The 18,034-nt window shown below is 46.8% G+C and overlaps 1 protein-coding gene across 2 annotated transcripts in view; it reads right to left on the bottom strand.

Annotated features, from left to right (window-relative positions):
* LOC144173553 (cytochrome P450 4V2-like) overlaps positions 1 to 18,034 on the bottom strand; it is an 88,014-nt gene that overhangs the window by 52,691 nt on the left and 17,289 nt on the right. For both annotated transcript variants that reach the window (XM_077701931.1, XM_077701930.1), the window contains exons 3-4: positions 15,152 to 15,237; positions 8,989 to 9,176 (exon numbers count right to left, since the gene is read on the bottom strand). In XM_077701931.1, the coding sequence (XP_077558057.1) occupies positions 8,989 to 9,176; positions 15,152 to 15,237 (274 nt within the window). The remainder of the gene's footprint in view (positions 1 to 8,988; positions 9,177 to 15,151; positions 15,238 to 18,034) is intronic.

The following is an 18,034-nucleotide window of genomic DNA, read 5'->3' as shown; positions in this document are numbered from 1 at the left end:
AACGGGGAAGTCTACCAGGCCGTTACACTAATTTGTAGAGTCCGTTTTCAAGGGCGTACTCGGTGATTGCTTCTAGTGTGGTGGGATCGTCGCGGACCCGACTAACATGTTCCTGTTCAGTCACAGGGGCGGGACCTAGAGTTAAAAGCTGGTGGCGATTACGGTCGAATGATGGACAAAGCCAAATTAAGTGATAAAGATTTGGTGTGCCTTCACGACTACAGTGGGGGCATCGGCGCAATTCGGATCCTGCTGGAGCTGTCCATTTATAAATAATGTGGGGGGTGTACGCTGCATTCGCATACACTTTATTGGCGAATACTTCCCCGGGACGCGAGAAGCGCTTGAGAGGGGCAAGGATGCCAACAGGAGTTTCTGCCTGTAAGCGCTTGCAGCTTTCCTTTTTGAGGTGACGAAGCTGGAGTTGCCAGTCTGCCTGGAGAGGGGGGACGGGCGTGGCGGGCACCGTGGGAGGTGATCTCTCTTTCGCGAACATTACCGAACCGCGCAAATTCAACTCGTGCATTGGCACTTTCACATTCTTCCCCTCGGGGAAATGCGGGGAATTTTTTTGGAAAGCCACGATTCAATTTTTTTTTAAACTAAGCCACGAGTCAATTCGACTTGCATGGGAAGAAATCGCGCTCTTTGTGTGTTTAGGTACAAATTTTTGTGTTTGCGTTTCATTTGTCTATGGCAGCACATCGTCGAGCGAATGCCGATGGAGTACAGACTAGCGGAGAGATATTCACCGCTACCGCTGCGGATATACGTCATTCCGCCGTGCACGGTGTGGGGTGGCGAATTGTTCGCTTTCCCGGCAATCGGATAGCATAATTTTTATGAGTGAGTGAGTGAGTGAGTGAGTGAGTAAGTGAGTGAGTGAGTGAGTGAGTGAGTGAGTGAGTGAGTGAGTGAGTGAGTGAGTGAGTGAGTGAGTGAGTGAGTGAGTGAGTGTGTGTGTGTGTGTGTGTGTGTGTGCGTGTGTGTGTGTGCGCGCGCGTGTGCGCGTGTGCGTGTGCGCGTGTGCGTGAGTGCGCGTGTGCGTGAGTGCGCGTGTGCGTGAGTGCGCGTGTGCGTGTGCGTGTGTGCATGTGCGTGTGTGTGTGTGCTAGTGTGAGTGTGTGAGTGTGTGAGTGTGAGTGTGAGTGTGCGTGCGTGTGTGCGTGTGCGCGTGTTCGTGCTTGTGCGTGTGCGTGAGAGCGTGTGCGTGAGAGCGTGTGTGTGTGTGCGTGAGTGAGGGAGTGAGTGAGTGAGTGAGTGAGCTAGTAAAAAGCGAGGGAAAGAGTAAGTGGGTGAAAGTGTGAAAAGGTGAGTGAGTGAGTGAGTGAGTGAGTGAGTGAGTGAGTGAGTGAGTGAGTGAGTGAGTGAGTGAGTGAGTGAGTGAGTGAGTGAGTGAGTGAGTGAGTGAGAAGGTGAGTGAGTGAGTGAGGGAATGAGTGATTGAGTGAGTAAAAAAGCGAGGTACTAGGAAAGTACTCAATGTTCCGGCGTTTGGAATGGAAGAGAGTTTGAAACTGCTCAGTATGGCGAGCTTAGTAGCGGACGTCACTTGTTAGTGCGCTCCACGCGACGAGTTTAGTAGTCCCTGCTTGCTAATTTTATTAGTTGGCTCCTTGTTAGACAGGAGAATATTATTCATAATGATTATACTGTCGCATTTCGCTTTCTTATCAAATTTGTAACCCTTCGCATTACACGCCGTTTTATTTCTTGCGCGAGCGCCCTCTGAAGACACGCGACCGAATCATCATTTTTATTGCTTCACTAAGCGCGAATACGTATTTGCGGTACTCATAAATATTTTTTCCCGCTACGTTGCCGTTTCGAGGGCGTGTTGGTAATTTTACTGGGTGCATCTGTATGCAGCTTACAAACTGGGAACACTGGATTTCGCTGATGAATGCAGTAAAAACAATTTCATTGAGTGTGGCATCATGCGAATTTTTGTAATGTTGCGGGAACCCTGGAAAGCCCCAACGCTGCTGTACTTTTGCGTTTCTAATGATTTTACATAAATTCCAATGTAATTTCTACGTTTTTTGACACGTTCAAGACTGATTTGTGGCTATTATCTCGCTTTTGCAGTGCACGCGGCCAGGCGATAAAATATGTAACGAAATTTCTCTTTCCAATGTTTACCACACCCTTTTATTGAACCTACTATGTGTCGCACAATGACACGAGGAGTTTTTTTTTCGCAATTATCGGGCTGACTGGAAAACTCCGATGTGCGCCTGGGAACGAGAAACGCCTTATTTAAGTTCTGCTTCTAGCGACGAACCCTCCTCGCTTGCGTGGCAGGTGGACGCCATGAACCGTTGACCTGCCAGCTTCCCGTGACTCGAGACCTCGCTGACTTCTGCGGCTGGTCCTATTACACAAAGTGCCCGCCCGTGTGGTTTCAGAGCGCCGTCGTGTAAATATATGCATTTTGCCAGAGATGGAGCGGGAATACGATTACATGTATTCTTTCCAAAAGAGAGCCCTTTTACTGCGAAGCGCTATACCTCTAACCAGCCAAGGAACGTTTCGCGTCCACGTCAGCAGAAAACTCCCAGGTAACTACTACTGGCTACACACATAAACATCGTACTCGACTACTGGCTACTGGCTACACACAGGCTAGACAAACCTTGCCCCAGCTAAGAAGCACTTCATCGCATGAGAAGACATTCGTGCAACCAAGGAAACCTCACGTGAAGCTTTGCCGACACTTGGTTGCGCGAGCTGGCTAAGAGACTTTATAACTGGGCCAGAAGCCTAGGGCTTGTGGTGGTAAAGGGGTCGGGAGGCGACGCCACCACGCTGGCGCCTCTTGACGGCTGCAGAAGCCCAGCGCTTCAATTAGAAACACGCCTATAGTGTAAATGCTACACAAAGCTTCCCCCTCTGCCATCTGTGTGACCGCCCCCTCACTCTTTTCTATCCTTCAAAATGAAAGAAAAAAATGGCACAGCTTGCACTAGAGGTATAAGGCCGGAGAAACACCGAGTCGGAAGGACTAAATCCTGCGAAACCCCACTACGAGAGAGAGAGAGAGAGAGAGAATACATTTATTGAGCGTCTAAATTGGGAGTGGTTCCTTACCTCTCCTCCATCCCCCCACTACGACGTGCAAGGTTGCACGTCGCAGGCACTAGCGACCGCCACAGTAGGGCATCCAGCGCCACCTCTCCCGTAAATCGAGGGTGACCTCTGGCAGGTTCTTGTCGACGTCCTGTTGAATTATTCGACTGTAAGCACCAGCACTCCCGGCATTGGGGAGCGTGCAGACTACCATTAGGCCAGCCGCAACCGGAGTTAGCAAGGAGTGTAAAACCTGTGAGAGCAATGGGGAAAGCTTCTTAGAAGCTGCGGCATCTGAGAGCACAGGTTACTGTTTTCTGCTGTCAAGCATTCGTCACGCGCTTTGCAAACCCAGTCTGTTTAGAATAGCCGAGAATCTACTGAGGGGCCGAGAGATCTCCACTTAGCTGCAGTCTCAGCCGAGCTGCTTTTAAGAGTCGCTTTCGCTGATGCGGGCCCGGTCGCTTCATCCACATCATCCACAGTACCCGCAACCTTGTGCACGATGGACAATTTTACGCACTCTTGCCTGGCTCCATGAAGCAGCTGAACACTTCAAGACGAAAGATGATGTGCCCCTCCGTCTCACGACAGCGATGGTTGAACTCGAAGCTTTCTCGTGATGGATTCCTTCGACGGACAATCCCACACTGCGGGTATGTGGTACACTGGAGGTACACACCACCTTTCTAGAATACCCGCAGCAACTCTTGAGTATACACTCCGTAGTCCTAACGTTTGGGTTGGGGGCCTACGGTGTGAATCGGTACCTGTTGCTTGGCGTACCGTGAGCACTGTTTTGAGTGGATGCCGGTTAGATGTGCTAGACCACAACATGTGACATTATGCCTACCATCCTAAACTTCCAAATGCGACGTTAGGTTTACCGCCTATGCGTAGCAGCCTTCCGGCACGCAGAGCAACGCTATTTTCATCGTTGATGGGGCTGATAGGACTTGAGGTGTTAACCTCACAACATCACGTTAGGCCTATTTTGGTCGCGCTGCCGTACGCCTGCGACACCCTCCTCCCTCTGCTGCTCATCTCCCTCTAGCGGAAGGGGCCTAACGGAGCCGCCTCCAAGGTTCGAAGGAAAGCGTTTTGATTTCTGTACGCTTGACCTCGATCATCGTCAGAGAATGTTCTCTTTTCTGCTGTGCGTTTTCGCGTACGGACCTTATCAGTGAGGGGCTGAAAGCATTGCTTAAAGATTTATGCATCTGCAGTGAAAGCGTCGTTGACAGAGCTGCACCCTATTTTTCGCGAAGCGCTCCTTGAAGACAGATATTTATTTATTTATTCATTATTTTATTTATTTATTTTTAATATTTATTTATTTATTTATTTATTTATTTATTTATTTATTTATTTATTTATTTATTTATTTATTTATTTATTTATTTATTTATTTATTTATTTATTAAAAACATTCAGCAGGCCGGAAGGGCATAGCGTGGTAACGATATCAAATATGAAGTAATGCAAACAGCAAAAGCAGAAAGAATGAAATGAAATATAAAACACTGGTTGTCAGGCACAACCAAACATGGAAAACTAAATATTTACTTGTAATAAAACAAGAGAGTTAAGAAAATTTCCGGATGTGCTGTTCCAATCATTAATTGTGCAGGGGAAAAAGACAATCTAAATAAATTGGTAGCAGCCAACTTTGCGGTTAAGGACAGAGAATGGGAAGGGCGAGTACGGGCAGTAGCAAGGGTTTTCAAGAAGGTACTCCAGCCCAAATCAGATTGTCGGTGAGAAAATAAGTACAACAATTTAAGGGAGAGAAACTTTCTTTTAAACTCCAGTGTTTAACTTGCCTTGCCAGCACCAGCTCGGGAACAGAATTTGTGCGAACAAATAGAAATAAATAAATTCGAATCCCCTCTAACAAGTCAATATTCTTTGTAGTGTAAGGGTGTCAAACAACGGAAACATAATACAGGTCAGGCCTAATTATAGTTGTGTACGAAAGTAATTTAGTATTACCTGGAGCGTCACTAAGCTTTTGCCGAAGTAAGCACAATTGACGAAAGGCACAGGAAAAGACATGAGTAACGTGCGACTTTCAGCTTAGAGGTTTTATTGTAGTTATTCGCAAATATGTATATTCCTGAACTTAGTTTAAGGTATTTTATGACACAGAGTACAAAAAGTTGTGTGGATTCCATCGCGTGCAGATGCGAAGTGACAGGACTTGTTCCAGGGCTCCAGTAGAGGATGTCAATAATTGAGGAGTTTAGAGCTTCATGGTAACTAATAAAGTAATTAATTATAAGTAACGAACTCATGAGCAAAATTTGAATTTAGAAGGGTTGTTTAATGACGGACGTGATCTCAGGAAATCAGTAAATCAGAAAATGTAAGAGGCCAAGAACGCTACCCTGAGGGACTCCGGAGGTGACAGGAAGAGCACTAGAAATAAAATGGTTGTTTCTCACTCTAAGACTTCTCCAAATATATTATTGTTAGACGGGCTTCACGTTACGAGCTAAGAGCAATTTTGGCTTGCAAAACGGCCGTAGTTGCCAATTCAAGCGTAATATTATCAGTGTTTCAGATTGTTCGATATCGACGCATCGGTGTATTCGTCGTCCTGTCTATTGGTCATTGTACGCTATGTCGCACCAACCATTCGTATTAATTCGTTTTGTTCAGCTTATCTTTCTTTCTATAACCGGTATCTAGAAAAAATATTATACCAACGGATCTTATTCAGCCTTCCTTAACACCAGATTTACATATTTAAAGCGGAGCCGTTTAATCTCTCTTCTGACCGTGCGAACCATCCACAAGACATTCCACTCGGCGAGTGTAAGGGAGAAAATATTAAGCCAAGAAGTTTGAAGGAAATTGGGTAGGAGGCAATGAGCCCTCGAGCATGCGTTAGGAGTGCGCGCCTCAACACAAAAACGCTTCCCGTGGTCGGAATCGAACCTGTGTACCTCCCGGTTTGAAACCGGCCTCTATTAGATAGCGCTATCATCATTTTCGGGGCGTTGGCTTCGACCTTTGGCTTAGTTTAAGTGGCGATTGGTTTCGGATATTCGCAATTCCGATTTTCGACTTTGAGCGGGCGGCTTTCATACTTTGATTAAACTCATTTTGCACGGAGAAAGCTTCGTTTTTTTTTAACATCTTTCTCTTAAGCAAGGGCAGCTCTAAGAAAAGCTAAGTTTAAGCTAGTGAAGCCAAACCAGCTCTGCTGCGTCCTCAGTGTTGCCATCTCAATTGCGAAGGCGGCCAATTTTTAACACGAAAGTGTTTTATGCCGTGATCCACCAAGACGTGACTAATGTCATATCCATCACGGAAATGACATCGCCACAAAAACGCGGCTGCTCCAGGATTCGGGCCGGGTTCTCCGTCGCCGCAACGGGATGTGCCAGGCGCTTTACCGAGTCTGCTACGAGCTGAAGCGGTGACAGCCTGTTTTTTTATATTGAAGAAGCGGTGACAACCGTATGAACACGCCACATATCTTTCCTATAACCACCTCTATTTCGATGGTGCTGCCGTCTAAAAGAGGTTAAGCGAAGTAGTGCATCACCATGCTAATGAGTGCCGACAGGTGGCGCCAACTGAGCTCCTCGCAACGCAACCGTCTGCCCTACAGTCCACGGAGCAGGGATGCAGTGGTCGCACATTTGGGAAAGCGACGTGCCAGCAGGTTGTCGCTCGCTAAGCACACCCACAAGGCAGTCCCGCAAATCATGCTCCTTCGATGCAGCGGACCTTGAGTTAACCAAACGATTCGGTGGCAACTTGTTCGGTTTCGTTCGCATGGTTTGCAAGCGCGTGTGGTTTCATTTGGGTCTACGCAAAGCTCCGGCGCGTGCAATCCCGTGTCTAATGTTGACTGTGCCATGCTGGCGAAATATAAATAGCGGTGGGCAAGTTCATAACGATGCAATATAAACATTCAAATGAACCAGTGAAGGCACATCTGACTTTCGTGTGTTACCGATTCCTATGAAAGAGGGATCAACCACATTTTTTTAGTGAGGATTCGCAGTGCTGTTAATTGTATTCATCCTCTTTATCAGTTTACCCGTTCTGCTGTGCATCAATTTTATTTTCCTACAACTACGACTTTTTCGAAATCCCGTACACTGTTGATATTACCGTTCCAATTGTGTAAACGTGCTGAGTTTGTGTGTTCTTTCCGTCTCTGCGTGCTAGATCATTGCAGTTGTCTTATGTAGGGCGTATGCGCGCTCAAGGTGCACACGACAGCATTGTACCTCGCACCGCCTATCGAATCGGATAGTCGTTTGCACCGCACAGAGAGAAGTGTGTCGTTATCTGCCTAAAGTATATATTTTGCTGCTTTAGTCATGTCGGACAGGGACCACGTGAGCACGCGCGTTTGCTCACATTTGCTCATGTTTCTCATCGTCTCATATAACCACAATCTGTGCCAAAGCATCGAAATCATTAGGATACCTACGCCGAAACTTGCGTAACGCACCTACTTACATCCGCAAGAAGAGAGAATAAACTTTAATTAATCCAGAAAATGCTTGAGAGAGGCGCCCTCATTCCAGGATGCCTTGAGCTCGGGCCGCGTCGACAGCCCTTTCGATCAGGCGCAGCTGATCTTCGAGGCCGGAGCTGGCCAAGGCTCTCTCCGAAAGCTCTGTGGAAAGGTGGATGTTAGGGGGGTCTAGGGTGGACTTGTCGCAGCCGCCCACTACGTGTCTGAGAGTCCCGGGCTCTCCACAGAAGCGGCAAAGGGGAGAAACGTGTGTCCGGTCAAAGAGGTGTAGTCTGGTGGAATGCAAATTAGACTGTTTAACTTTCATTCGTACATAATTAGAGCTTGCTTTATCTGTATGGTCATCACATCAAGCTTATTGAGTCAATTCAAATAATAAAATCAATTCAAAATAGAGCTGCGCGCTTAATTTCCCAGAATTTCGACCACCATGCTAGTATTACTCAAATTAAAATAGATATGTCAATTCAGCCGTTAGGATCCCGCCGCTCAATTGCTCTTCCCTGCCTTCTGCACAAAGGCATAAATTCAGCTACTCCATCCCCATTGCCCCTGGAAGCACCTGTACGCAGGTGAGCATGGCTCAATAATCAAATCAGGTTCAAGCAAACACTTGCAACAACACGTTCATTCACCTTATCTGCCTTGGTGCGTGCTATTTCATTATGGAATGATCTTCCAAACGCCATCGCCTGCTTATTGAACGTGATGCATTTCATGAGCTGCTCTCCAGCTATTTTCCGTGGCTCTTATTCACAGGTTTTAATCTTGTTGTAATGTTGCCAAACTTTCTTTCTTCTTTTCGTTGTTTAAAATTCATATTGTAGTCTACTTTAATTGTACTGACACTTCCTCAAAATTGTATAATGATGTTGTCACATATTATTGCTTTATGCCATTTCGCGTTGCTGCTGTTCTACTTTTTGATTCACCGGATACCAAGATGTTCATAATAGAGAGTTTTAGCATAGCGTGCTCCGTCGGCTAACGCTACGGCGGCGGGTAGCGGGGCGCGGCTGGGGAGAGCAAATTCGTCACGGTGGGGTGGATTAGTTCCGCGCGGCCTGCCTTCGCCATGCCCGCTCTTTCCCTCCGCTGAGGGGCAACCTCCTCGCACTCCCCGCGCGCGCATGCGCAGTCCGGTCCCGCTACCCGCTAACCTTAGCGTAGCGTACGGGAGCCGCTATGCTAAAACTCTCTAATACCCTGCGTTACCAAATTTATGATCCTTCGTTGTTGTTTTCCTTCTTTACCCCAATGGAATTCCAATGTACTGCGCTGGATATTTTTGTTTTATTTTTGTTGCCCCCCTCACCGAATGCTGTTCCGAGCCCGTGACGTAATGTGAAATAAATAAATAAATAAATAAATAAATAAATAAATAAATAAATAAATAAGTTTAGTGCGACGCGACTTACCAAGTACCGCACCGAGGGTCGCCGCCCGGACGACAGGCATCACGTCGAAGAACCCACCGGCCATGCTGGCCAATTTTTTCATCAGCCGCTCTCCTCTCTTGTTAAAAATGGGGACGTAGCCATCGAGAATGCGGAAGTGGTAGCCCGGCCTTACGATCTTCCGACGGGATTTCCAGGCCTCGCCGCTTCTGTAAGACAAATGCGACAGCACATGGGCTCAGTAGATAAATTTACGTGGTACTCGCACGCGCATCTCGTTACACACAAATATTACAGTTATCTTTTCTGGTAAGCAGGAATGCTGGTAAAATCGTGTGTGTCGCGACAGTACACTTCACTACAACAGGATAAACAATTTCTGTGTGGTGTGGCGCTTCACGTTAAGCGTGCCGCGGCGAAAGCTTTTTTTATTCGCTAACTAACCCGAATACTTCAGACAAGCTCAAAAGCCATGCTCCCATTCGCACCATATATTAGACCGAAGCCCGCTTTGAGGCTCATAGCTACGCCATAGGTGCTATTCCAACGGTTGTGTGTTTGCAAGAAAAATTCTACTTAGCGTAAGCTCAATTTTGTTGTCGCCAACTTGACATCGTAGTAGCAAAAAGCAAACACTGAAGTGCCGAATACGTAGGCATAAATCTGCCTCATTGAAACTGAGTTTTTATCTTTTGTTTTAAAGGAAGAAATTCATTAGAAATAGGAACAACTTCATCGGCGTCCATAAAGAGTAAACCCCTCAACTCGCTGACAGTAGAAGATGCATAGATATAGATGAATTTTCACCACCGTAGCTACAAGCTTCCCGTTACTTATATCCACATTTTCAAGATGATTACGATTACAGTGCGAAAGCAAGAACATAAATCTGAAAAGCAGCTTTTTTAGGTTGTCCTCTAAATAGAAACCATATTTACAAAGTAACCACACAGACTAAAAGCAAACTAACTTCGGTTGGCCATGTAGTGAGACGAACGGACAACCAGCGGACAATTAGAGTAACAGAGTAGATACAGGAGATGGTTTTAGAAGAAAGGGAAGGCCATTAACCTGTATAGGTAAGAAATAAAGAAATTCGCTGGTAAACTGTCAAGCAGTGCAGGACAGGCGCGGTTGGAGGTCAATAGGAGAGGCCTTAGTACTGCCGTAGATCTGAATACTTTGGTGTTGGCAATGATGATGAGGGGGAGTAGGAGAAGGAGGAGGATATGCAGTTACAAGCAAACTTCTTAGTCTTGTGCAGATTGCCATGTGTTATTGGCCAACTCAGCCTAGCGAAACCATACGCTCCTTTCTGCTTTTCGCGTAGACGGGCTTGCCAAAAATGAAAATTGCGAGGTAATAACAAGCTGCTTCCGAGGTTCTACGCATACGTGTTTACAGAATGAACGCTCGGGGGAGATGGGTATTAATGCGCTGGTGGGCACACACTTATTTATCATGCCAAGCAAACCGATAAAAGTCTTAGGCAAAGTATGTGTGATTGGTTACTCGGTCCGTGCACTGGGCCCATTGCTTTGAGGGGCGTGAATGATGTGAGCTGCGTGAATAAATGGTGATGGGTATTGAAAATATCGTGCAAATGTTAAGGCTGCTCCACTCAATGTGCGATCTGTCAACTGTGGAGCTGTGATTGGCCAGAGGAGCTTTGGCGCCTTTCCTTGACTAGTTTCGGTATCATCCTGGCGTTGATAGCGAAATTAGTCAAGAGGGGGCGCCTGAGCCCCTCGAAACGGTATAAAAAAAGTGGAGTGGGTTTTTTATATTGATTTAATTTTTAACATAAATTGATCATTGTTTTCTTTTGAAAATTACTTGAACCTGATTGCGGCTGGGCAATCGCACCCTCCACGGCAACGGCGCAGTGCAAAGATCAGCTGCCCCACTTTGCTCTTAGAATACGTGTGCCTCTCTGGCGCAGAAGGATTGACATCGGCTTCGTAATTCCAGGGACCCACGTTCGACCGCGTCCAGAGGAAGGGATGATATTTTCAAAGCCCTTGTAGGCAGAATGTTTGCTCGCTTCACTGCAAATCTGGTCGTAAGAGGATAGTCGTCTGCCGCCTCAGGCACGTGAGCCGTTCGCCGCTCTTTGCTACCAGTACCCTCACGCCCTTCCAATCCCTGCATGCCTCACTCCTCTATTCATGAATTGGATGGAGGTTTGTTCAGAGCAATTCGAGTTTCCTACTTTCGCAGTGTTCGCACGCCTGCTCCTGGGACAGCTCGCACCCTTTTTCTTATCTGTTTTTTTCTTAATTTACCTGGAAGAGTTTTGTTATTTTTGTGATTGCTTTCGCATCGCCTTACTGAGCCATTTTGAACGGGTCGTTTTTAGGGACGAAGGCCCTTAGTTTCAGGGCTGTCGGACCGATGTCCCCGGTGATGACCCAGTTATTTGTTCTGCGCCCCCCCCCCAAAAAAAAACTAAAAATGGTGTGCAAGATGGCTAACAAAACAAGAGATGCTAAACAAACAGAATCTGGCATTAAGCATACGAGCACGTTTGTCTCATGCTGCTCCGGGATAGTTTATAGGACACCTATGCCGTGCGGGAAGGCTTACATAGGCGAATCTGGACGCTGCGTTAACTCAGAGAACATAAAAATATGTGCAAGAAAGTTTCAGCACCAGGGCACGTAGCTGCCCACTGCGCCGGACATGGGTGCTCTGCGCAATTTGAATGCACGACGATCCTCTTTAAATCTACTGACACGCTCACACGCCAGATACGGGAATCCCATGCAATTCGAAAAGAATCAGACTGTATCAGTTCGCCATCAATTGCATTGTCGACCGCAGAGATGGAACTACTCGACATTTCGTAGGCAAACGCATGCCCAATGACAAATATTGAATATTTTTTCATCGAGGTTCATTAACCCTTCCGCTCACGTCATCTGAATTTTTCTTTATAAATTGTGTTTGTTGTGAATAATAAATCAGTTGGTAGTGTGCGTTTCACCTGTGTGTGTGAAACGCCTCGTGTGAATTCGTCCTCGTCCAACCTAACGTCAGCAATGTTCCGAGTGTCGACGTCTCCCATCGTCGTCGTCATCATCGCGTGCAGAAACCGTACTATTACGACACCGGGTCACTAATGCGCACTAACAGAAAAGTATATAATGGATAAAACTGGATCAAAATAAACTAACGTGATTTAAAGATTGGTGTAACGCTCTTTATCTGCTACCGCAATCGTCAAGCACAAGCAGAAGCTGTTTGTAGACGGGTTATAATTTGTATGACACTCAGGTACCCACTAGCTCTCGACGCTAGGCCTGATCGGTTCGGTCGAAGCAAGAAAGGACATTCTTCACTGTTGTCGGGCCATCGTTTATGCCCGAAAAGGAGTCGCTGCGCCTTGACATGTGGGTTATAATAAATTCTCTTTACCCCCCCCCCCCCCCCCCTATACATGTGAACTTTGTTTGCATTGATTTCAGAGTAGCTTAATTGTTTCATCACCACAGAGAATTGTTGGGCAAAGTGTAGGCTGCCCGGGGTACTTGGAAACTGATTGTTCTTTGTGTGTGTTTTTCGGGCAGCGCTGTTACCACTAGTCGCTGCGTGCTGATATGTGGTTTCATAATAAATTCTCTTCTCACTATTGTTTCACCACCATAGAGAATTGTTGTGCAAAGTGTAGGCTGCCCGGAGTACTTGGAAACTGATTGCTTTTTGTGTATGTTTTTCGGGCAGCGCTGTTACCACTAGTCGCTGCGTGCTGATAAGTGGTTTTATAATAAATTCTCTTCTCGCGCATCTGCTACCGCAATCGTCAAGCACAAGCAGAAGCTGTTTGTAGACGGGTTATAATTTGTATGACACTCAGGTACCCACCAGCTCTCGACGCTAGGCCTGATCGGTTCGGTCGAAGCAAGAAAGGACATTCTTCACTGGTGTCGGTCCATCGTTTATCCCCGAAAACGAGCCCGCGGGCAGCGCTGTTATCACTAGTCGCTGCGCCCTGATATGTGGACTATAATAAATTCTCTTTACCCCCCGCGGGCATTGCCCTCCGCTCGCGTTCACCCCTGCCACTATCCCAAAGTGAGGAAGATGTGGCATGCAAATTTCTAAAATCCGGTTGAACGCAAGAGAAGGCGCCACCGCCCAGCAAGCGCGCGATTGCTCCTCTCACCAGCGCTTCTCAGGCGCCCAATCGGCGTGCGCAATGTTGCAAGAAAGAGGCGTGCACTGTTAAAATACACTTATATTCTATATGCTGCGCCTTTCGACCGGTTTCGGGTTAGCCGAGATAGCCAGGGATTTTTTTTTTTCGCTTACTATAATAAAAACCAATCCAAGGAGCATCCACAACCAACTTAACGCGGGCACGGTTGGTTCATTACATACATTTGCCTCAAATGTACCTGCAGTTTTTTTTTTCGCTGAATAATGGGGCATCTTCTGTGTTACATTTGATGTTCTCTGTCGGTTTTCTTGTAAACATTGTATAACGTTGCTTTTGCTGGCTTCTTTCGTTCTTTATTTCTTTTCTCTTTTTTTTTCTTTTTTTTCCCATCACCATTGCTGATGATCGCCTTTTGTAGTCATTGTATAACGCTGTTCTTTTTTGGGAATCTTTTTTTCTCTCTCTCTCTCTCTTTCTCTTTTTTACTGCTCTCGTCAACCCTGTGCAATTCCGACCGCAGGGGCAGTAGGCCGTCGTCAGGCAGAGTACATCTGCCTTTTTCCTCTGTAGCCCAGGCTACTCCTGTCTGAATAAAACTTCAACTTCAACATCTATGACCAGTGCTAGCGGTTCCAGGAATTTCGAACAGTTCTGCGTCTTGTTCAGGTATTCTTCTAACCTTTGTGCGGAATACGAAATCGAAGGAGAATTGGCGTCTTTTTGAAGCCTTGTTTCGGTGCGTGACGCCACGTCAGGGCGGTGGCTACATACCTGGACAACGCACGAGCTACTACGACAAGCCGGGCACATGAACTGCGTCGCCCCTTAAATATCAATGCCGGCGAAGTTACAGCAATGAAGCGATGCCGCAGAGTTGGCGCAACGTCAAGAGCCGTTGGCAAAGCGCTACAGTATAAGTTGAGAGAACCGTTACTTTAAATTCCTAGCAATACGTTATGACGACAGAGCAATCGGTTCTCATGATCCTTAGCTAGAGCACCGCCAAGTTTCTAAGATCATTGGACGCACCTCAGTTGGAAATGCATTGTGATTAAAGAAAAAAGTCGGTTGGAACCTAAAGACAATATGCGCCAGCCGATCTTTCGACACCCATTCGATTCCCTCTAAAATGCTGGCATCATCCATTGAAAATAAAGCGAAACACCAACCGGCGTTTATTTTGCCGGGCGTTGCAGACAGCTCTCGGCATTGCTTATAAATAACACATTGAACGTAAACTGAATCGTGGGTTTAACCTGACCTGTCTGCCTGCGCAGGTATTACTTTCCCAAATGTTCGCTTTTTTCCACCAAATACTTAAAAAACCTGGTTTTCTGGCGTCTCGCATGTGATGCACGTGTGAAGATTATCTGGCAACAAATCACGGGCTGGTTGTTACACTTCTATATATTGTGTAAAATTTTTCGTCGGAAAGGCGGTGCATACATGTTTACGCGATACTTTTGGGACGATTTATAATCGAGGGGCTGAAATGTAATAAGACACTATTACTTCAGTGCGAACCTGCTACGGAAAAGTAACTGCTCTCCTGACAATCTATTCTTTTCCGCTTATCCGTGTTATTGCGTATTGTCTAGTAAGAATATCGCCAAACAAAAATAAGGACGCCGTACTCGTGTGGAAGGCATTCTAACTCAAATGAAGCGAAGAAAATTGGCATGGGCGGGTCACTTCATGTGTATGAAAGACAACAGGTGGACCACCATAGAGGGGTGACCTACGAACTTTTGGGGGAAATGGTGGGCTCAGCTAGTACTTGATAGGCGGGACCGGAAATCATTGGGATAGGTCTTCTTCCTGACGTGGACACAACCATGCTGCTGCTGACGATGCTGATTGGGTTGATTCAGTGCTCCGAAGTAACTTTTCCTCAAGATTTTATTCCTGGTAGTGTTCAGCACACCCTGGGAAGGCCCGTCTTGGCAGAATAATGAACAGATGGAAATAATCGGCGCGATAAGTTTTAGTACACGCACACATCGTGAGAAAGAAAGAATTACTCACAGGGTCAACATGCCTCCTCCAACCCAAGGCTCCATCATGGCGTAAAAGAAGGACCGGTCCACGTTCTCCGCGTTGGTGAGCACGCTCTGCGCACACAACAAATATCGGCATTGTTCGTCAGTAGAGGTTGGCATCTCGAAATTCAAAGGTTTCGCGCGATTTTGCTGTCAGTTGAAACTGTGCTCTGTTCTTGACCCACATCGTGGAGAAAGCAAACGCGATGCGGGGTGACGAGTGCGAGCAGTGCACTACTGCGTTTTAGCTACACACGCGCTGTCTGTCCGGTACCTTCTATCGCTTCACTGTCGCCGTAACTGGCTTCAATGCACTGTCGTGTGCAGTGTAAGGGAGGCCAAGGGGTTCCCTGTAATCTTGAAATGTTCGTTGCGGGGATTGAGAAGCAACCAACTATGTCACAAACTTTGTCTTTCACAAAATAATCACTACAGGTAAATACTGTAAGACGCGAAGCTGTTTTAAATTCAGAGCAGTTCTTTAACTCACGATGTCACCCGGCGTTGTAGGCGTGCCTCGGCGTCCGCAACAGCCGTTCCAGGTTCGCCCTCTCCCCCACTCCTCCTCTCCCGCATCACGCTACCCTCCTCGCTCTCAACAACAGGTCCGCACCCCTCCCCCTACACTATATCAAAAAATAATACTTACCGGCGCCTGGTTTCGATCCCACGACCCTGCGGGCGGAACGCAAGGTACAGGGTGCTCTACCCACTGCGCCACAAAGCCGACACAGAATGGAAGGCTACGAACGCGCCTTATATCCTTGACTCATTCAAACTACGTCAAGAAGCTGCTGATACAACGCATTCACTACCTGTGGGCGGAATGCGAGGTACATGGTGCTCTACCCACTGCGCCACAAAGCCGACACAGAATGGAAGGCTACGAACGCGCCTTATATCCTTGACTCATTCAAACTACGTCAAGAAGCTGCTGATACAACGCATTCACTACCACCAACTCCCCAAACACTAAACGTTAACGCAATACACCCACCCCCTATGCGACGCATTTACTCGAGTCCCCCTCGCGGGGAGATGGGCCCTTTTTGGTTGAGGCTTCATTTAGACGATATGTGGAGTGCATAGCCTAAGCGGGAGAAGTGCAAGGGCCAAGCACACATGCAGACATTTAAAGGGATGCTTGAACGAGGCGCTTGCTTGGGCAAACATTTTCCAATCTGTTAAATCTGGTGGCAACGTGTATTCTTATCAACGTTGCCGAGCAAACAGAAACATTAAGCATATTTCATGCAAGCCATCAATTCAAAGGTGATATTTGGATTGTTCTTTTAATCAAAAACACCATACTGCTTGATTCTTACAATACCAAATTTTTACAAAAGCGTTCGCGGCGCCTTCTCGAGGCAGCGTTTTATGTTCAAAAGTAACGAAATATTCCTCTACATGCCGCCAGCAGTGGTACACGGCAGTAATTAATTTACGTGATTGGAATCGATCCGCTGGCGTTGGGGAGTTCTATATATGTTGGCCTTGCTATTAGAAAACGCCAGGGAGCTTTGCTTTTAACGTCAGCGTTCACGAAGTGCGGTCAGTACAGCTGGGCTTGTGTTTTTGCTTCACAAAAACCGCACCCACTATATAAAGTTTCTCTGTGTGCTCTCACATAAACATGAAATTTCGCAATTTTAATGGGGGAAACAGTAACGTGACATCCGTTTTCCCGGTTGTGCAGACTGGGCATTTCCGGTGCGATGCACAAATTTTTCGTAATCGTGTTGATGGGCCCTTCTTTGCACCAAACTGTCGTAAAAGGAACTAAAGCACCCTGATTTCACCATAGGATAGGCAGGGTGACCTATAAGCGATCATTTTATTCAATCAATATATCCCAGAAAATGGAATTGCTGGGGATCTCACCCCTCAATGTAAGCGTAAAAAGCAGCGAGGCTACCCTCTAGGCCACAGAGGCCGAACATAAATCTCGTATCGGCAGTTTAGTGAGGTTGAGGGAGAATGCAATGCTATACTCTAAATGGCGCAAGGCGTAACAGGAGTGCCCGCCTGCGCTGACTCGTAAACAGAATTTCGCATAGTGAGCACAATAACAGGAGAGTTGGGCAACGTACGGCATCATCCCGAAATTTTTTTCTACAAGCACACCTTTACTACAAAATTCTCGTCGAGCGTTTTCGCCTTCTCGGTAAATTTTAACTTCATCTGACCGCAGCTGCGCCTTCTCCTTGAGAATGAATCACGTGACTCGCCGGGCCGGGCTCTGCCCACGGCCGCGTGGGCCGCTCCCGCGTTCCCCGACAGACGCCTTCGCCTCTATCGATCTCCAGAAAATGGAGTACGCTTCTGCTGAATGATTGCTGTGACACCCTTACTGGGCAAAGATGGGAGGCAAAAAATTTGATTTGATTGATTGATTGTAGGGTTTAACGCGCCGACGCAACGCAGGCGATGAGGCGCGCCGTAGTGGAGGGCTCCGGATTAATTTTGACCACCTGGGGATCTTTATCGTGCGCCGAAATCTCGTACACACGGGCGTTTTTGCTTTTCGCCTCCATCAGAAAAGCGGCCGCCGCGGCCGGGAATCGAACCCGCGACCTCGTGCTCAGCAGCGCAACGCCTTAGCCACTGAGCCACCGCGGCGGGTCCAAAAAAAAAAAAAAAAAAATTTCTGAGAGATGGTGTGTCTAAACTTCATCAAATGAAGAAACCATCAACCTCTTTACCGCACCTAAGCGCACACTCAGCTCGTAGCAAGAAATAAAACCTGAATACTTTTATTCAGTGTGTTCATTTCCTTTTGACGTAATATTGCTCATAGAAACATGGTATCAGAAAAAGCACAAAGTTTGGAAACAACTTGGTTACACAATGCATTACCTTAACAGTCGAA

This window comes from Haemaphysalis longicornis, unplaced genomic scaffold (genome assembly GCF_048455015.1).
Source record: "Haemaphysalis longicornis isolate Haplotype H1 unplaced genomic scaffold, Haemaphysalis longicornis Haplotype H1 scaffold_3, whole genome shotgun sequence".
In the NCBI taxonomy this organism is placed as follows: domain Eukaryota; kingdom Metazoa; phylum Arthropoda; class Arachnida; order Ixodida; family Ixodidae; genus Haemaphysalis; species Haemaphysalis longicornis.
The sequence above is the reverse complement of the archived record's forward strand: the minus strand, read 5'-3'. Positions and strand labels throughout refer to the sequence as shown.